Here is a 20,720-nt window from a genome sequence, read left to right as displayed (position 1 = left end):
ACTCCATCAACCAAATTATTAAACAAATATCAGAGCCTGCTATAACACTCACTGGGAAGGAAATGGAGTATTTGGTGCATAAGTCAGCTTCGTTTCCTGAACCTTTCATATTTTTTTAAAAATAGAACAATGCTTCCAGTCCTTGTTGCTATACTGCAGAAGTACAGAAGTAAGAGGAAGAACATTCTGACCTCTGCCACAAGCTAGAGAACTAAGAGCCAGCAGATATTATCCAAGAGCAATATGAAGGTTGTCCTGGGATTCCAAGGATTAAGTCCCACTTGAATCACTGACTCACTGGGTGCCCTTAAATAAGTCACTATCTCCGTGCTGTCCCCTAGCCAGGTTATTGTATGTCGAAATACTGTTTTTAAGTACCTCATTCCTAAATCCATTAAGCACATACAGGAGGTTACCCCTGCCCTCAGTTCTGCCCAGTGACGTATTTTACAGGGTTTTTGAGAGAGTAACAATCAAAGTATTGGAAACACTTTACTACTCCAAAGCACAACCGTATTCAGCATTCCATTGCTGGTAAAACCATGGCTAGTCTTTCACATAGCAGTAGCATCACCTGGAATCACCTTCCTTGTGGGAAGATAACATGATAAATGCCAATTCTATTAGGCTCTGTGGAGGTACTGACTTGGGAAATGGCGGGCAAGATGCCCTTGGCAAACCCCCTTCCTCCTCGCTGCTGTGACCACTGCCCATTTGCTAGCTCTCTCCCTCTGGACCCAATCCATACAGCTTCCCAGAAGGAGATGGCAAGAGGAGCAGAGGAGGGTAGTGCTGCTACTGCTTTTGCAGCTCAGTTGCTTACAGTGAAAAGGCCGAGATAGCAGAGGGGTTGGTAGTGACCCTTGGTTGAGGCATGGATCTCAGCAAATGCCTGAAATTACCAACCTTAAATACTGGCCCTACATAGACACAATTTTCAGTAACCAAAGTAATGCAGGACTTTGGCAACCGAGAGGGGAAATACTGCATTATATTTACATGTGGGATGGGGAGCTGGAAAGACTTGCTAAAGGGTAGCTTCTCCCTTTCTATTGGGCAAGAGTGGGTAATTTAAGCAAACCACCAGTATCAGTTAGGCTAATCTGGCTTGCTATGGTTTCTGTAGCACTTTCATTGACTTGCAAAACACTCTACAACCCTTATCTGATTCTCACAACAGCCTTGTCAAGTTGGGCAGCATTGATTCCATCTCCATCTCCAAAGATTCCCCAATCTGCTCTTTAAAATGCCATTAGGAGGGATATTGTGATGGACATGAATGTCAAGTATACAGAATGTTTCAAGTCTTTAAAGTACATACTAGGAAACTCATTTGTATTTTTTTGCTGCAAGAGGCTATCTGAAAATTGTTTTACCTCAGGGTGGCAAACACATTCACCCCCTTTCCACTGAACAGGTTCCAAGTCCTCCAGAATTTAGGAACGGATCTGCAACCAAAGCTGAGGAACTAGAAGTATTCACTGGGCTGGATTTGAAAAACCTACAAAATCGAAACAAAAGGAGCTCTGGGGATCACAGGAAAAATGAGTATGATTTAGGTCTCAATTCAGCTATGACTCAAAAAGATTCAATCCTGGAACCTGGGCAATAGTGTGTCTGAGCACATGCAGAATGTTTCCACCGCCACCTCTGACTAGCCACTGTCACTGCCAAGCCTAGGGCTCAAAATGACAGACACCTTCCCTACCTTTAAATAAACAGAAAGCTTCCTCTGTAAGGAAAATGTCATTAAAGAAGGATATTATCAGCAGGAGGCTGATGTGGTGCGGCACAGTTGATTAACTAGTTGTTGGTTCCTTATTTGCTAGGAAGTTCAAAACACCCAGCTCAATCAGAAAACTTGTAACAACAACACCTAAGGTTTTTATGTCCTTAAACCCCACTTCTATCCTGTATCAAATATATCCTTGCTCAGGAGACTCTGCCTTTTGAGATCCACAGTTATTATTCCCTGGCCTCCTGTGGTACAATGGGCCAGTGTGTCTGGCTGTTGGTGGTTTGGGCCTACTACCCAGTGAAGTGCCAACTTGTATGGCAGTGAAAGCAGGGCCACATAGAGGGAAGAACAGAGTAGGGACACGGCAAGTATGCAAAAAATAGGGAGAGAGAGAAAGTCCAAAAATGGAAAGACCAAGGGAAGGAAAGCACAAGCCCTCAAGTGTCAATGTCACCTATGACTATCATCAGCAGGAAAGGGTAAACAATTGAGAAACCACACACACACAGACACAGCAGTGTTTGGGGCTATGGCAGCCACCCCTGAACCTTCTGATAACACTATCCCAGCACTGTATGGGACAGTCTGAGATGGGAACCGAGCTTAGGCAATGCACTTCCATTTTACTGCTCAAAAAAAATGCATACACATGCATATACTTCTTCCTCTTTTTGAACAGTAAGCCCAGGGTGTCTAAGTGCCAATATAAGTCCCCAAATCTGTTTATATGTGTTTTTGCTCACTCCAGTATCTTGGAAACAAAAGCTCAGTATGCAAATAACCTTTTAAAATTATTATTCAGGACCTGCCTTAGCAGCCCTTCCCTTTACAAGGGCTTAGCCTCAGATTCCATTCCCAGTCTTGCGGAAACATGCAAGAATTCTGGCATGTGTATGATTCCAGGTCAGGGATCGTGATTTTCAAATAGGCTACAGCCCAAACACTCCCCTCTGTTCCTGGCCCATACATCTTTGACCTTTAACAGGTAGACAAGTCATACATAATCCCAATTTATTCCTATCAGGAATGTCTGGTAGTGGGTTTCCTGCATCGGGGGGGGGGGGATGTGTCGGTTGGACTAGATGACCTTTGAGGTGACTTTCCAACTTTGTGATTTGGTTACCACTAGAGAAAGCAGGTGCCATCAAGGCAATACCAGACCTCCCACAGGCAGTCAGTAACATGGGGATTAACAGCACTGACTCAGCTTCATCACTAACCCTTATAACAACCCCTTAATGCTGCAGGTGCTCTGCATCCTGGATGCACTACATAAGTACCAAACATTAGTGTTATCCCATGCTGCAATCCTCAGCTACTAGAAGATAAAAGAAGAGCCTATTTGAGCCTGGTGCCTGCTGCCTAGTCCACGTAGAGATATAAACCCTGCCTGCTTTTCTGCTGGGTGTCAAAATCCTCACTTCAGTTGTCTCAAGTTAGTAGCTACTCAGAATCTCTTACCATTAGTAGTGTTAGCTTTAAAAATAAATGAGCAGGATCAATATTTTCTGGGGAGAAAATGTTGCATCCCCGTGCCACTTCTCCCACAGACTTGACCCAAGAAGCACTTTCCTCCTGCTTCCTCCAATAATAGGTCTTCTCAGACCCTACACCACAAGCAGGCAGGAGGAGGAAGGGCACAGGGGAAGTGGTGAGGGGGCAGGTCTAGTATGTTCCAGTGTGTTTCAGTGCATCTGGTTTGCACACCGTGCTTAGGAGAAGGGTGTGTGTGTGTGTTTGTGTGTAAGTAACACAAGCACTTTGCTAGTTTACAGACAGGCAAGGGGAAACTATGCAGAAGTTATGAAATGCCAACAGACTTATAACAGTAACAGGGGAGGGACGGGTGTCTCAGGAAATAACTCGAGGGGGTGGTGTCCAATGCTAACCTTACTCAAGGCCCATGGAAACCAATGCTACACTTTTGAACTCTCTACCTAGTGGCATCAGGCAGGCTCTTGTGTTCCACTATGTTTGTGAGTGCTTTGAGCGGTATTTAGTTTATTACTGTTTCTATTTTTATATTAGTTCTTTTTCCCCTCTTTGTAAGCCACTTCGAGGCTAGTGGGGGTATGAAAAATTATTTCATAAGTTTTATGAAATAAGTAATAGACATAACTAACTTAAGTTTCAACGGGTAGCCGCTGAGCACGGCCCAAGATCTCCAGCCCTCTTAAGCTTACATCGGAAATTTACCAGGTGCTTAATTCAAGCATTCAAGTATCCCGACTGGCGGCAATCGTCCATGATCTAAAACAGATGCGTTTCCTAGCCCCGCTACCCTCAAGATCCTTACAGCTTGATCTGCCTATTTCTTTCAGTCCGCTTATACCACCTTCTTCCCATAATGGAGCTGCAGGCAGTAGACACGGGATTCCGCCTGACCAGTCCCGACCTGCCTAGATGCATCGCGCGCCCTCGGGGGGCAACAGGACCGTCTGCCAGCAAAGCGCCCTGCCTGGCCCGAGGTATGCTTGTCCTCCCGACTCTTCGCTGCTGCTTTACGCCACAGTCCTCTTCCCAACACCCCTGTCCACGCGAACATGCAGTCCTGTTTCTGTGCTTAACAGGCACCCCCGTTTCCACGCCCAGCCCATGCACACGATCCCAGCACCAGCCTAGGCGACCTACGACCACCACCCGCGCCCCTCCTTTCTGCAATCGTTGCTCTGTACTTCCTTCATCGTGCCGAAGTCCTCTCCGTTAATTCTCTCCCCCCCCCCCACATGTCTCACTTCCAACCCTCCCTCCTCGCTTATTGAACACTGCACGCTCTTTTTAAAATAAAATGTTTTAAAAGGGCGCGGCTCTGATGCCTCCTCGTCTTTCACACCTTCTATCCAGCTGCACTCCGCTTTCGGCTTACTGTCTTGTTTTGTTTTCTTGCAACGACCCGCCTAAGCTGCTGCTGTTGCCGCGGCCCCTTTAAGAATGTCCGAGCCCGAGCGCTTCAGCTTTAAAAGGGGGGTGGGGTTTTCTTTCCCACGTGATCTCAGTTTTTCTCGGTTGCGTGAGCCGTGCTGGCTGATGGGAAATGCAGTTTCGAACCGCCGCTATAATTCATAGCCCGAAAGGACGATATTTCAGCTGTGCGTTCTGCTTAAAGACCGTGGTTTGCAATTTGCATCCTGTATAAATGCAAACGTTTCCTCCGGATTAATTCATCCCAAACAAATGTATCTGCATGTTCTGATCGGTACCTTAATGCATAGCTCTACCTTAAGCATGCTTACTCGAAAGTAAGTCCCGCTGAATTATATAGCACTTATAGGATTGTCGGAGTGAGGGTTGTCTTGAAGAAGTTCTATTTAGAGTAGACCCATTGAAATTAATGACTTGGGGTTAATCATGTCTACTCTGAGTAGGATTAGCATTGGATACAGCCCTCAGTGTCCTTTTAACTGACTTTTGCAACATAATCCTATGTATGTCTACTCGGAAGTAAGTCCTGGGTTCAATGGGCCTTCCTCCCTGTATGGGAATGCAGCCTTAAACATAATTAAGGTGGTGCTGTTATGCTGCAATCTTTTGTGCTTACATAGTTCAAATTGCTTCTGAACATGCATATGGTCAGTCTATTAGAATTCATGCATCACATGAATAGACACTGTGTGTGGTGGGGGAGAGACTGGATCCACTAGGCAGGGGAAAGGCTAGGCTGGAATTATTCTCCCTGTGATTCTAACACTTCCTAGGGAAGTGTTCAAACTTTTCAATTCCCTCTAGCACACGTATATATTCTGAAGTGGCAAAGTCCCAAACACAATTTCCTCCCTGAAGGTTTAGATTACCGCTAAGCTACAGTGGTACCTCGGGGTACAGACTCTGCTAACCCAGAAATATTGCTTCAGGTTAAGAACTTTGCTTCAGGATGAGAACAGAAATTGTGCTCCAACGGCACAGCAGCAGCGGGAGGCCCCGTTAGCTAAAGTGGTGCTTCAGGTTAAGAACAGTTTCAGGTTAAGAACGGACCTCTGGAACGAATTAAATACTTAACCCGAGGTACCACTGTACTTTAAACACATTCCAAGTCAAAGGACACATTTCACTGAACCAAATAATGTCCCCAGAATTATTCTGTATTAAGAAGGTGCCTGTTGCTATGATGGGAGATTCAACACATCCCTCTGTTACACTTCTGTCACTGAGAGCTGAGTCATCCAGTGTCATTAATGGAAGAAAGGTTGCCTTCACTGAAGCCATGTCCTCAAGTTCAATACTGTACTTTCCCCACTAAGAATGAATAGCAATCATCCACATGAAGGAGGAAAGAAGGGGTTGCAATAGGGACTGCCTTCAAGATAGGAGCTAAAATGTCCCTTTCTCACCGTAACTCTAACCTACTTCTATTTCCACAGTCCCTTTCTGAGTTTGTTTCTTGGGGTGAAAACAAATGTAAATTTCCTTTTGAGGCTGCAACCCTTGGAATGATCTCCACAAGACTGAGCTATCCTGTATAGATAGGATTGCGCTGTCAGTGGTACAGGTGGCTTCAGATGTCACTTCCATGTGGCCTAAATACTTCACATCAAATGCTTTTTGAAAGACTAAGATTGCACATTTCCATTTGTCACACAAGTTTTAATTCCCCCAAATGCAAAAACATTAAGAATTTCAAGCCTCTATTCATCACTATTTAATATGTGCTAAGATTCTGTCCCTGATGCATTATGCTGCATCATTTATTGTAAGCCACTCAAACTCTCTTCTTAAGAAAAATAATTGAAATTTCTAAATCATAAAAGGATTGCGGGGGGGAGTCAGAATATATTGTTATGGTCCATCCTATTCTGTTGTACAAATGAAGAGATATCCTAAGTTCTTGTATATACCCTTCAAGTTGATGGTTTAACAGCAGGTGTTGCTTTTTGCCAGTGGCCTATCATGTTACAGTAATTTCTTTGTTTTTAATCTAAAAGGCCAGCTGGAAAGTACCTAAATCCAGGAGACAATGGTTGGTGGCACTGAGAAACAAGATACTGGATTTTATAGGCCTTTGGTCAGGTTTGATCCAGCAGGGTGCTGCTTAAAGCCGGATCAGAAGTTGCTTTGTCTTGGGGGCTGCTGTTGATTCTGAAGCTGCTGTTCTTACAGCTTGTGTGCCTACTTGCTTCCCACTTGTTCAACCTGTATATTTTAATCAGTAAATAGAGAAAGTCTTTAGTGCTGTCTTCCCCGGAGGAAATTGATCCTGCAAAGCTCCCCTGGGTGTGGGAATCAAATTTTCTTCTGCTCACATTCATGTTGAGTCAAAAATAGCTCCTTCCTATTATTTGGGATGTACAGTACTGAGTATTGTAATCCACTTCAGCACACAAATTCAGAACAAAAAGAACTACAGTACAGTATGTTCCTGGGTATCGTCCGCCATGAAACTACAACTCCCAGGAGGCACAGCAACCTCCTGTTTGCGAGACCCATTCTTGGGTGCTAAGTGCTACAGGGGCGTAGTGTTGTTAGACTGAAAGTTAATGTCGAGTCAGATAGGTAGCAAAAGGAAAGTCTTCGGACAGTGTAGGAAGTCTGGAAACGAAACTTCTGGGTTCCTTTACCATGCCCCTCTTTGTGCCTATTCATTGGAAACAATGGAGAAACCCAGGATTTTTGCACTGCTGTGACTGAATACCAGTGTGTCCACTTAAAAGGCAGCAGCCATGGCGACAAAAATTAGGGCTTTTCTGATATTTCGCGTGAAGAACTGTCTTTTTTAAACTTTTCAGGCATTAAAAGAAACCTGCCCTGTGGCAATGAAATACTGTACATGCTTCACATACTGCAGAATGGGGGTGGCTTACCTTGCAAGCCAAATCCTGCACTCAGTTGTAACACAAGCTTTGTGTTTCATTGGCTTAAATGCAACTAAGCTGCGCTTGTTAAAAGCTGTAATTCTGTAACCACTTTCTTTTTCTTTTTTCATTTTTTTAATTAATTTTAACAGATATAACATATAAAACCTTCCAAAGAAAGAACATTACAATACTAAAAGAAAAAAGAAAACAAAAATAAAAACACATATTCCTTCTGAAGTTCATTTTAAATTCCATTATTAACTGACTTCCTCAAATCCCCCCTAACTGAATTTCATTGTATCACCTTGTAACAGTTCTCCAAAATCATCTTTCTACTACAGTTCAGTTTACTATCTTCATCTCTTTTCTTATTGACTTAAATCCATATTACTATACAACATTCTTATTCTAATCCTAGGCCTATTTGATACTTTCAAGTACCTTCTAATTATCTTATATTACAGTATTTAGCTAAATAATCTTTAAATTTATTCCAATCTTCTTGATGCTCCTCTTCTTTCTGATTCTTCCAGTCAGGTCAGCCAGCTCCAAAACTCCAACATCTTCATCTGCCATTCTTCTACCGTTGGTATTTCTTGAGATTTCCAATTTTTGGCTAATAACAGTCTTGCCGCTGTAGTGGCATACAAAAATAGTCTTAACATCTTTTTTGGGCAATTCCAATCCTATTATTCCAAGTAAAAAGGCTTCTGGTTTCTTAACAAATGTATTTTTCAACATTTTTTTCAACTCATTATAAATCTTTTCCCAGAAGTCCACCACATATGATAAAAAGTACCTTCTTTTTCTTTACACTTCCAGCATAAATTATCATTTGTATGCTAAATCTTTGCTAATTCTACCGGGGTTAAGTACCACCTATACATCATTTTCATGTTTTCTTTTAATACCGGGCGTGCAGTAAACTTAACCCCTTTCTTCCACATCCTTTCCCAGTCTTCCATCATTATATGTAACCACTTTCTTGAGAGTAAGCCTCATTGAACTCAGTGGGTCGAACTTCTGAGTAGAAGACGCATATAGGGTTCTGCTTGGAACCTCTTTCAAAAAAACCACATGATTAGAAAAGAAAAGAGGAAGCTTTTGTTTTCGCGGCGTGTTTGTGTTTGTGTCTATGCAGGCTGCTTTGCTGTCCATTGCGGCTGTGCTGCGCTCTCAATGGCTACTTGCGTGAAAAGACTCGCAAGTACGCGACGTACGCGAGTCTATTTCCTATGTCTACGGGTAGAGGAAGGAAGACGACAACATCCGGTCCCAAAATGCCGCGGGCGAGAGGAGGTCTTGGAGGGAATTAGAAAGAGGGGCGTAGGAGGAGAAGCAGGAGCATGCGCAGTGCGTCTCGGCGGGCCGAAGGGGTTGCAGCGCTCTTTTGTTTGGCGGAGGTGGAGCGAACGCGGGAGGCCCCTTGTCCAACCGTCGCTCTGTTCTGCTTTGAAACGAGACCGGCTCGCTCCGTGTGCCGCTCGCGCCGTCCTTCTCTCTCCCGCCCGTTTGTTTTTATTTCCCCTCGTGCGTTGTTGGCGGGGCTGAAGAAGGTAAAACGGGCAGCGCGGGGTGGGGGCGCGCGCAGGGGGCAACATCGCGCGCGCGGGCTGGACGGCCATATTGGGGGGTGCTGAGGGAGGGGGGATATTCCTGGGTGAGCGGGGGCTCCTCTTGGGAAGAGAGGCACAGTATTTATAAATGGGGGGCGGGCTTTTCTGGGCAGAAAGGAAATAGGCACAGTGCTTTCTGAGGCGAAATACGTGAGTTGGGAGTGGAGACGGCTATGGCTCTTCCTAAGTGCGCCTGTGGGTGTGGGGTCCGAAAAGTGGGGTGTCTATGGGGGGGAGGGAAGCGCATAATGTATGGGGGAGCTATTTCAAAAGGGGGAGACGTGAAGTGGGCAGAGCAGATGGAGGGGTGCAATGGGAGGGGGGACCCACAAAATGAATCCCCGTGTACCTAAGGTGCGGCATTTGCTGGGGAGCGTGGTTTCATGTGGGAACGGGGAAATCGAGAAGGCGTTGGTAGTAAATAACGGTCGGGGGGGAGGGGGCGTTAATGAACGCGTACAGGAATGTGGAGAACGGTTTCCTAAAAGAAGCTGTAGCGGTATCATAAATGGGGATGTCCAAATGCAAGGGCCGGTGGAGGGAGCCTGTGTGTGTGTGCGCGCCCGCGCATTTTTAATAGGTGTTCGAGGAAGCTGCTCCAAAGATGACGATGGGGGTGATGTGTGGAAGAATGGATGTAAAAAATACTAAGGAGGGGATGGTTGCAGAAAGAAGTGTGGGTATAGGTCCGTCCGTCCTTCCCCGCCCCCGAAAGTGGGAGGAAATATGCAGAAAAGGGATAATAGGGGTGGGTTTACGTGGAGCTGAGATGGCTAGTTAAGAGGATTTTCCTCTGTTAGACAGTTAATAAGGGGAGATGAAATGGTAGGATATTGGGGGGGGGGGATAATTCTTCGAGAAACTAACTATGAAAGTAAAGCTGTAGCGACTTTTTCCAAAGAAGGGGATCATCTGCCCAAGGTGGTAGTGCTTGTGAAGTTGGTCACTCCTTTAGTGTAACAAGAACATTGACTGGGGTGCTGGGATTGAAGCTGTTCCTGTGAAGGAGACAGAAGTGTTTCAGAGTCTGTATTGGAGTGTAGCTGGGCTAAAATGAGGGGAAAACATAAATGGATTGTATACAGATTGTGTAACGACTAATGTGGGTAGGAAGGGTGAAATTAAAATTTTAAGGTAGGTAGGTGAGGGTTTTTATAAATTTGCACCTCCAAACCAGCATAATCATAGTGCAGTATTGGAGGAAGGGAAATGGGACCATACAGCTAGGCAGTCTTGTATGTAGTGGTGATTGGATAGAAGAAGATGTGAGTGGTGAGGGTGTTAATTGACTTGGAAAACAGTCAAATCAACAGTGATCATTTTGGCTAATAGATAACCAAGTCGTGTGGGTGAACAGGTTTAATATTTAAAAGATAAAAAGAACTGGGGTGTACTGCAGGGAAATAACTAGGAAACTTAAGATATGTGAATTTTAGTCGATGTGGATCTGTTTGTTAGAGTGAAAGGACCGCATAATGGGGTGCTATTTCGAATGTATCTAGGCAGTGGTATTGTATGATGGCTCACATTGGCAAATAGTGTTGCATTTGATGAGAGAGATGTATCTATTTATTACATTTATTACATTTACGCCACATGTTTCTTCCAAGGAGCTCAGGTTTTGCCCCATTTTTCCCCCTCCCTGTGGTAGGTTAGACTGAGAGGTAGTAACTAGCTTAAGATCACATTGTGAGACTTATGACTGTGTAGAAATGAACTTAGATTTCCCTAGTCCCATGTCCAGCATTTTATTCCCTATGCCACCCTGACGTATGTTCAAGACACATAAGCATGTAGACCCAAAAATAAGGGCCCTGTGAGATCAGCCTAAAGCCTATCTAGCCCAGTTCCCTTTTCCCACAGTTAAGTAGCTTATCTCAATATATGTGGGAAGCCAAGAAACACAACATAAGTGCAATAGCCCTCTCCTGTTGCTGTTTGCCAGCAACTGGTATTAAGAGAGAAGCAGTATATAAAGCCTTGCTCAGTTCTTACTTATTTTGCAACTGCTGATAGTCTTTCTTTCTTTCTTTCTTTCTTTCTTTCTTTCTTTCTTTCTTTCTTTCTTTCTTATTCATATTCCTAAAGTGGCTTACAGTGAACTATAAAATATAAAACTAAAATACAAATATCACAACCTTATAAAACACTGTAACACAACCACAAAGTGGAGAATTAAAGGCTGTAGATGAGGGTGGTCCAACTTTTCATACCAAGTGGGCCGCAAGAGTACTTCAACATAGAACCCTGGGCTGGGTAGGGAAGCAAGGCCCAAAATTGATGCCCCTGCCCCAGCCATCATGCTGCCTTCCCAAAGTCAGAGCCCTCATGCTTCCAGAACCTAGGTTTTGGGAAGGCAGCTCATGGGCTGCCGGGGGGGGGGTTAAATGTTGCTGAGAGCCACCCAAAAAGGCCTCAAGGGCCGTGTGTTGGACCGCCCTGCTCTAGACATTTCCCTTGATTGAAAAGTATAATTTTTGCTAGCCAGATATATCAGAATTTCCCTACTTTCCTTGCTTAAGGTAAACATGATCTCTTAAAACTAAGTGTCTGATCCTCTTATGCAAGGCTCCTTTTCTTTGTGATGAACAAACTAAATGAAGTTATTTTTCATTCATCATACATCACAATAGTTCATTTATTTTACAGCTTGATACCACAGGTGTCATGCATTGGTCCATTGGGGTGTTTTACTATTAAATATCTAGTAACTACTTTATCCCAGTCAGACTAATTGTACTACCCCATCAAACAACATGGGAACAGCACATAGGAGGATGCATTGGGCTGTTTATAGCTACAGTGCTAGAAAGGTGTTTTTAATGGAAAATACTGAAAAAGCCATTTTGAAGGTAGAAAAGTGATTAGTGTAGAAGCAGTGGACCTATGCATAGATGACTTTCAAAAGCATATAAACTTCAGGCCTCCTAGGTTGCATTTTTCACTTGCTACTTGATTCATACCCTTCTCAAGTGTGTTTGCAAGGCTGACTGGAGGACAGAGAGGAGTATATGTAGGAACTAGTGTACTGTATAGGTAAAGGCAAACTTTGCATCAATAGTTCTGCCAACTTTTCCATCTGGCTTCACGCACCATTGGCATAAGGTCCCTGGAAGATTACCTGGAACGGAAGGCACCCCTCCAGCTGAAAGATTAACAAGGCACACTGACGATAACGCCTATTCATGCAGAGGTAGCTTTGGTTTGGGATGTTAGGGGAGGGGTGGTGAATGACAGGTGGTGGTGAATGACATGTCATGCTCCTAGGGTACTTTGTCCAGCTTTGGGTCCCCACCTGCACTCAGCTCTCCACTGCAGCTCCTAGAAGCTCTCAGTATGAGACAGCGGCCGCAGCGACCCTCACCTGGTTTAACCAACCAGTCAAAGCCATTTCCTGGGGTGTGGCCGCTGTCTCATGCTTTGGAGGTTTGTCAACCTGGGAAGTTAGCCCATCTAGGAAGACTCTGATCCTACACCTCCAGTGTCTTGTGGGACATCTTCGGGAGAAGAAAAGGCCAAGGAGTAATCCCTACACAAATTCAGAGTGGAGTCCCTAAGACAGTTGAATGGCATCTTGTATGTCTCCTTTTGGCAACTTCTGCAGCCAACCTGGTGCCAAATGTATTGCTCTGCTTTCATCAGCGAGGCCATGGGGTGGGGTCTTGTCATCTGGGCAGCCCAGGATCTCCGTACACACTGTCTAGGCTTGTACCGCCAATGCAGCAGTTTGACTTTGCTGGAGACACTCCTTTGCCTCTCAAGACAATCCACTTTGAGTTTGGCTCAAGGGGGCCTATAAAAGGAGCTACACCACTTCTGATCAAAGGTGGTAGGAATTCTGAGGACTGAACTGAACGAAAATTTAAGGTCAATTGAAACCCTTTTCTCCTCATAATAAAGGAACCAAAGTTAAAGGTTCTGGAATCTGAATTGTGTTGTATTGGGTAGGGTTGCCAGACAGTGGGAAGCCAAGAAACACAATATTAAACGTCTGGAAAAATCCGGACTTATGGCAACCTGTGTTGGCTGATGAGTTTTTTGCGATTTACCTTAAAAATAGTTCCCAAATATTCCCCCCCCAAAAAACCCCCCTCAAACTTTGTGCATGTATGTATGCATCAGTGTGGATAACAAAGCAGGTCAAAGTAATTGAAATGGGGCCTGATGAAATCTATATAGCCCACTTTCAATTTCTTAGTCATGGGATATACAAGATAGAGTCTGTTTTATAGACCACAGGCACCTTTGAAATGTTGTGTGAAGCCCATAGAGATCTCACTAAAACGCTTGATAATTGTACTGAAGCCCATGAGGAATATGAAGTCCCAGTGCTTCCAGGTCATGCTGGTTAAGAATAAAATTCCTTGTACTTGAAGATGCCCAGCTACTCCCCTCCATACCTCAGAGTAAAAAAATGATGTTTCTTCCCAACTACTTTACTGTTCCTGAGATACACTTCCAAAAATTCTGAGCTTTGGCACTGTATAGGACTAACGCCAAGCTGTGCAGATCACATGTTATTCCCCTCCTGGTTGGAAGGAGGAAAATGTCTACACAATGCAAACTGGTTTTAAACTAGTTTTAATATGGTTTTCTTCCGTAAAAGAATTTTGGAAACAGTGACTTCATGAGTATGCCAAGATCCCAGCATTTGAGAAGGAGACAGGACTAGTTTTAAGCTTTGTGAAATTGTCTTCTCTAAAAATCTTCCTTCCTCCCCATTCAGCTGCTGTTTGTGGGTCTCTTTCCCTAGCCAGCCATCCTTCACTGCAAACGAGACCCATTTCCTCTAAAACCTAGCTGTGCTTGACGGCCCCTTTTGCCTATGTTTTATCAGACCCCGACTGAGACAAGTGCATCCTCCTGCTGAGAGATGCTTTGCCTGCAGGAGCCCAGCATAGCTTTCTTTTTCCGGTAGACTGTAACTTTTCATTTCCAGAAAAAGCAAGCTGTTTAATCTTCTTTGCTTGCTGGGTACCCTTGTGGTGCCTCCACCACTCATGGATGCCTTCTCTCCCCAGCACTGCCGGGCTTGCTGTATAGTCACAAACATAGTCATGTTGTTTCTGAAAGTGGTGGAGGGAGGATATGGTGGGAATTTTTCCTGCTGCAAGCAGAAAGGCCTGGCCTGAAGAACTTCAAAGTTCTGCAGAGACGCAGTGATTCTGTCTCCTGCAGAGCCTGCTCCTTTTGGAAGAAAAATGTTAGTTTTACGGAGCTTCCTACAGTTGGTCCAAGTGTTCAGTATAGGTTAACACTGTCATAAGTTGCTTGGGCAACAAACAAATCGTAGGTTTGGCAGATGGAACATGTTGAGCACAGTTGTGATTCGTATGCCATATTTTAAAGTACCTAGAGTTGGGAAAAGCATTAGCTTTTATTCAATTGCATGTTGAGGCAAGGGGAAAATCTTAACATAAATTCCAGAAAAGGAGCCATGTATGTCCTGTTGCAGAAAACGGCAGAACCTGATTAGCTGTCATAGGAAAGTGTTCACCATGAGGTGCTGCATCTACTTTTTAATAATCAGTATATGTGGATAGATGTTGTACAGCAAGGTTTGGGTTTATGCGGGTCCCATTGATATTGATGGGCTTCAGCGTTTCACTGTGCTTTTGTGACTACATATTGTATCTCTTTTATTTGTGTCACTTTGCAGCTTCTGGAACATTTTTCCTACACTACATTTCCCTGTGTATTTTTAGATTAAAATGTTTTCATATTAAAAAATAAAATGACAAGACAGACAAAAATTCTAAGTGTCACGGATCTCTGGTGTTGACAATTGCAGTTTCTAAAGCTGTATATCTGCATTATCTCTTAACAGCCTCCTTAAAACTGCAAAGCTGGCGAGCACAATGGGAAAAAAGCAGAACAAGAAGAAAGTGGAGGAGGTCCTAGAAGAAGAGGAGGAGGAGTATGTGGTGGAGAAGGTCCTTGACCGGCGGGTGGTGAAAGGGAAAGTGGAGTACCTGCTCAAGTGGAAAGGCTTCTCAGAGTAAGGCTGCTTTCCCTTTATTTCAGCTTTGCAAACTAATCTTTAAAGGTTAGTAGCCCATAAAATCAGTAGCCTCTTGGTCCACATATACTTGTGGTTAATCTCTTTGCGCACTGGTGTTGAGAGAGGGGAACATCTCTTCCGGTTTTCAAAGCCTTGCTTGCCTTGTTACCCAGGAGCTGTTAAGAAGCCTGCTTTAGGCCTTTTTTATCTTGCTCTAGGGTAGGGTGATGTGCCAGGGTTGCTGAATACCTGCGTCTTAAAAACCAGCCCAGTTTCCCCATCCCATTTCTGGTTAATTCATGGTCTTGAAATCTTCTTTTGGAATTTTTCCAGATATGTGTGGGGGTTAATTCTGTTCCTGCAGGAGGGAAAACATGTTTGAGAAACAGGTGTGGTTTTTTCCTTCCCAAAAGTACTTTCTACCTTGAAAATTCTGTTTGAGGCTCAGTTTGGCTGCAGTTTGTGCGCAAATGAATGTTTTCACGTGTGTGGATGCTTGTATGTGTTCAGAGTACAGGTGAGCCTCAAATTGATTGTGTGCTTCTGGGCAAATAAGCAGTCCTCAGTTCTGGTGTAAGGGGTGCTTGAGGGGGAAAGTATCTAAGACTGCTAGTTATGTGTAGGAGAAAGCAACCATGCCTAAAAGTATTTATCTGCCTGTTTAGTGTTGAAGCTGAAAATCTGATGTGCTTGTAGAGAAGTTGCAATTTCTGCAGAAGGCTTCCAGGTCTGCACTTACACTTTTTCCTTCTCCTAAATAATGCAAATCTGGGGTCCATCTCATTAAGTCAGAACCCAGTCAAGAATAACAGAGAGCTGAAAATCTGGTAGCTTTACTCTGCCCTTATCACTCGCTATTCTGCCTTAGAGCAGTCCATCAGCTTTAAGTCACATTATCATGTTTACAACTTTAGGGTGTCTTGTTTGCATTTCCAGAAAACCTTTCAGGAATCTCAACCCACCATGTCAGGATTCTAGCAGAAATTGCCTATCATTGCAAAAATCTGTAGATTTTAAGTCTTCCCCATTCCTAGAAAAGTCATTTTCATAGATTTTGTGCCAAGAATTTACAGGTCCCATAGCAAGGGAGATAACTTTCTTAAAGGGGCTATTTTGCAAAATAAACTCTAGTTACAAAATATGGTATTTTGCAGTCCTGTCCAGCTGATAATAGTTATATGGTTTCAGCGAAGATAACACGTGGGAGCCAGAGGAGAACCTCGACTGCCCTGACCTCATTGCGGAGTTCCTGCAATCCCAGAAAACTGCACATGAGAGTGACAAGTCAGAGGGAAGCAAGCGCAAGGCAGAATCTGATTCAGAGGACAGGGGGGAAGAAAGCAGACCAAAGAAAAAGAAAGAGGAGGTAAGGCAGATTCTCTCCATCTGTGGCCCAATGAGGGTTGCTTTATGCTTTGCAGTTAAGGACTGATTGATGTTTCTGAAAGGGTAAAACACTAGCTAACAGCAGTGATATTTATTGCCTTCTTAAAGTGTAGTGTAGTGCCTCAGCTGCAAGTGTCTTTGGGAATATGGTTGACATTCATTAGTCTGTGGTACTAGTGGTGTTTCTCACCAGAATCTCTGCCTCCAGCCCAGTTACCTCCCCATCAGAGAATGTGTCTATGTGTTCTTTCAATTTTGGGGATGCACCTGCTACAGTGGGAAGACTCCATTTGCTGTGTTAGTATGCTGGAAGCAAAGTGTCATGGTCCTGATTGCGTTGTTCTTGCAAACAGCACTGGTGCATTAAAAAAGTTGGATCTGGTGACTTGGCTGGTGGTGGGCTTCTGTTTTCTCATGTATTTCTCTTTGTAGAGTCTGCCCTGTGTCTTGCCTTGCATTCTGTTGAATACAGCCTTTTTTCATTCTGCCTCTAAACTCTTTCTAGCCACATTACAGTGGTGCCTCGCAACACGAAAAGAATCCGTTCTGCGATTCTCTTCGTCTAGCGGTTTTTTCGTCTTGCGAAGCAAGCCCATTGAAGGATTAGCGGATTAGCGGCTTTTAGCGGCTTATCTGCTGATCGGATCAGCTGATAAGCGGCTTAGCGGCTTAGAAAAAGAGGGGGGAAGGGGGAAAAAACCAGCAGGAACTCGCAAGACATTGTTTGCGAAGCAAGCCCATAGGAAATTCATTTTGCGAAGCACCTCCAAAACGGAAAACTCTTTCGTCTAGCGAGTTTTCCGTCTTGCGAGGCATTCGTCTTGCGGGGCACCACTGTATCCCTTTTTATTTCAAGACAAGAGACTTCTGATAGTAGTTTTGTGTGGTTAAGTAAAAACAGCCAGACCGTTCCAAAATTTTGTATGTATGGCTTCTCAAAAGTTCAGTGTTCTCTTCCCCACTCCCCATTGTTTGCATTATTTACCCTTTGTTTGTTTGTTTGTTTGTTTGTTTGTCCTCCATTTGTTTGTTTGTGCTTAGCACTTCCATCCCTTTTATATTGTTGCATTTTCCTGTTAGCACACAACTCTTCCTCTTCATTTCTGATTTCTTTGATTTTATAAGTTTTTTCCTGTCTTTGCTTCACACCCTTCCATTTTCAGCTGTTCCTCTCCAGCCCTTTTCTCCACATCCTCCCTTGGAAACATAACATAATTAAGCTAGGGCTTACCAAAATGTAGCTCTGAAATCTTTCAGTGCCGGAGCTTTGTTCTGGAAGATACTTCGTAGTAATATGAAGGAGATTCTCAGCAAATTATTTCCAGGAATGGTTGAGCTCAACACCTCTCCTCAGCCGAGGAAGAAACCAGAATGCAACAAGAGCAGGTTCTCTGCCTCACTAGCATACTCTTGTCTGTTTCTCCCTCCCTCCCTGCCAGCTAAGTTCTTGCTCTAGCAAGCAAGGCAGTTGCTTCAGTAGTGCCACACAAATATGTTATGGTAGATTAAAAGTGGGAAAGATTCTGGAAGGTGATGGGTGTGGTCTTACTTTGGAATAAGCTGTTTAAAATTTCAATGCCAAATAAGAAACCCTTTATGTCTTTAAACCTCCTTGTTTAATATGCACTGTAGAGCAGTGCCATATTATAAAGAGCTTGAAACTGATTAAACTGGTAGCATGTACCAGAGAAGCTTGAATAATATTTTTGTGAGTATGCTAAGAATTCTTGCTGGAGATCTAACACTTTCACAGATGTAGAATTAATGGGATTCTTAGGAATAGCAGTAGCTCAAACAGCTTTAAAACTAGTTCAAATCTCATAGTATAATTATGCATGGACAAAGCATCTACATCATGTCACTCTTGACTTGGATATCCCCCTCCCACAAAGTAGGTCACTGGAAAGGCATTTTCTGGCAGTTGTTTTGCCTCTGCATAACACCAAATAAAGTTCAATGTCTGTTTTCTCTGTCACCCTTTAAAGGCAATAATCAGAAACCTTTCCAATTCTTTCATCAGGCTGAGAAGCCTCGAGGCTTTGCAAGAGGGTTTGAACCAGAGCGGATTATTGGTGCCACAGACTCCAGTGGAGAGCTCATGTTCCTGATGAAATGGTAAGCCTGTTCCTTTGTCTTTTCTCTCTTGTGCATCCTCCATCAGAGATTAGAATCCAGATGTTGAATTTTTGGGAACACAGCTACTTAATGGTATGAGTGTCTGTAATGAGATCAGGTGGTAAGACCATTGGTTCTCTAACATTTTTAAAAGTTTAGTAGGGGGCTAATTATCTTAGCTGCAGAATACTGTTAATATACAGCCTCATCACTTTGATGACCTCTTGCATTTTGATCTGCTGCTTTCTAGTTCCTTGCAAGTGATTTATATGAAACTTGGAATCTGCTTTCTCTGTTGTGTAAGGTTCAACTGTCTTTTACTTGCAAGCATTCTGAGGTCATAACTGGAAATAACTAGCCCTTGCAACCCATTCCCACAATCCTTCCATGCCTTGAGGAAGGATTGTGTGGATCAGGCAGGTAGATGTATGCTTATAAATCGTATTTTGCATTATTCTGGACAATAATGTTCGGTGTGCTTATGCATCAATAGCAAAGCCATGCATTAAATTCACAGTATTATCCAAAGCTTTAAGATCACATGACCCCAGACTCAGCCATATGCACACACATTTGGCAGAAATGTTAATGCTAGAATGATAGCTTCATGCCTTCTATTTGGGATCAATCCCAAATTTCCCACCTCTTGGTTGTACAGGAAGAACTCTGACGAAGCTGATCTGGTCCCTGCCAAGGAAGCAAATATCAAGTGCCCGCAGGTGGTCATCTCGTTCTATGAGGAAAGGCTGACATGGCACTCCTATCCATCAGAAGATGATGACAAGAAGGATGAGAAGAACTAACCTGCCTCCCCTTCTGTCCCCATCCTTCCTCTGGCCGACTTTTTGTATTAAATCATCAAACTGTGGGTTTGAACATGAGTGAGAAAGTGAAGAGGCGGCTGTGGAAGATGCTCTCTGTAGAAACCGGACAATTTCTATGCCCCTGACAACTAGGTGTGACAACATGCTGTCCCCTTTCTTCCTTTCTCATCATATATACATGAGGAAAGAGGAGAGAATTGGTGAGTTCCCAGCTGTTCTTTGCTGGGGGGGGGGGTGAAGCAAAAATAAAAATAATAGAGTTGGAACAGGCTGCCAAAAGGGATAGCAGGCAGAGGCTGTGTGTTCTTCAGAGACCATCTCTGTGATCTACAGCCTTACTCCCCAATAGTGTTAATTGCATTTTTACAGATTAGCATGCGTGTAGTTTTTCTTTCTTCCTTTTTGCTATTATCAGTGTATCGTTGGGGTGGGAAGGGAGGGTGCATTCTGACTGATTTGGGGAGGGCCAGTTCATGGTATCTGTACCCAGAATTGCAATTCTTACAAAATACATGCCTCCTGCTGCAAGTGGAATTGATGACTCCTGCGAGGCTGGAGCTTATGTGTCTAAGTGTTAAAAGTTACAATTTGATTGCAACCATGAATACAGTCACCTTCCAGAATTATTACTGTGAGAATTGGAAAGGAGACAGCTTCTTCATATTTTGCCCTCTAGTCATAGTGAGGGCACTCTGCCCCCAAACCATGTGACAATTTTTTTAGTACCTCTGCATCTTTTTTCTTCTAACCAACCACAGAAACTGAGGGTTTTTAGCCTCTCTTCCCCCCCCCCCCCCGCTCTTGTATGTATGTGGCATTTTAGGCATCCTTTTAATTAAGGGGAAGGAAAGTAGGGGTGAAATCTACCCCCTACAGCACAAGGTAGTAGTAGGTTTCAGAATATTCTGTAAACAACTATCTTCTGTTCAGACTTGGGCATTTATGATTGCTTACCTTGCCCTAGTCCTACCCATTTCATTTTTAAGCTAACGATACTTTGTTCTTCCAAAGGACAATTTTACCTCTGACATTGAAACACCCCACAAGCCACAGACCCCCCATTCATCCTTTGTGTGTGGGGGGGTGGTATGTACGTAGAAGTGTACAAACCTTTTTTTAAAAAAACAAAGCATGGTTAGGTTTCTGTGAAAATGTTGTCTAAAACTCAAGTGTTTGGATTTTAACTTCATACTGAACTGTCTTTTTGTCTCAATAAAACTTTAGATTTATAGTCCTGCTCTTTTTCTTCTT

General features: G+C 43.6%; 2 protein-coding genes across 5 annotated transcripts in view; both read left to right on the top strand.

Annotated features, from left to right (window-relative positions):
• SKAP1 (src kinase associated phosphoprotein 1) overlaps positions 1-4,434 on the top strand; it is a 353,915-nt gene extending 349,481 nt beyond the window's left edge. The window contains exon 14 of the mRNA XM_083470124.1: positions 4,060-4,434. The gene's annotated coding sequence lies outside the window, so the exon portion shown is untranslated. The remainder of the gene's footprint in view (positions 1-4,059) is intronic.
• A 4,412-nt stretch (positions 4,435-8,846) lies between these two features.
• CBX1 (chromobox 1) lies at positions 8,847-20,700 on the top strand. 4 transcript variants are annotated; one of them, XM_083470324.1, is made up of 5 exons: positions 8,847-9,083; positions 14,971-15,141; positions 16,333-16,510; positions 18,551-18,645; positions 19,304-20,700. In XM_083470324.1, the coding sequence occupies exons 2-5, from the start codon at positions 15,002-15,004 to the stop codon at positions 19,446-19,448; spliced, it is 558 nt and encodes a 185-aa protein (XP_083326450.1). In that variant the 5' UTR covers positions 8,847-9,083; positions 14,971-15,001; the 3' UTR covers positions 19,449-20,700. The 4 variants fall into 4 exon arrangements, with proteins under 4 accessions (XP_083326450.1, XP_083326452.1, XP_083326451.1 ...); XM_083470326.1 differs by lacking the exon at positions 8,847-9,083 and adding an exon at positions 9,135-9,216; XM_083470325.1 differs by lacking the exon at positions 8,847-9,083 and adding an exon at positions 9,207-9,293.
• The last annotated feature ends 20 nt before the right edge of the window (positions 20,701-20,720 follow it).

Source organism: Podarcis liolepis, assembly GCF_965112155.1.
Source record: "Podarcis liolepis genome assembly, chromosome: 13".
In the NCBI taxonomy this organism is placed as follows: Eukaryota; Metazoa; Chordata; class Lepidosauria; order Squamata; family Lacertidae; genus Podarcis; species Podarcis liolepis.
The sequence above is the reverse complement of the archived record's forward strand: the minus strand, read 5'-3'. Positions and strand labels throughout refer to the sequence as shown.

Excerpts from the sequence above, each read along its gene's own strand:
- CBX1 (XM_083470323.1), top strand. Across the intron at positions 15,142-16,332 it reads AAGTGGAAAGGCTTCTCAGA|CGAAGATAACACGTGGGAGC; the intron begins GTAAGGCTGCTT and ends ATATGGTTTCAG. Across the intron at positions 16,511-18,550 it reads CAAAGAAAAAGAAAGAGGAG|GCTGAGAAGCCTCGAGGCTT; the intron begins GTAAGGCAGATT and ends TTCTTTCATCAG.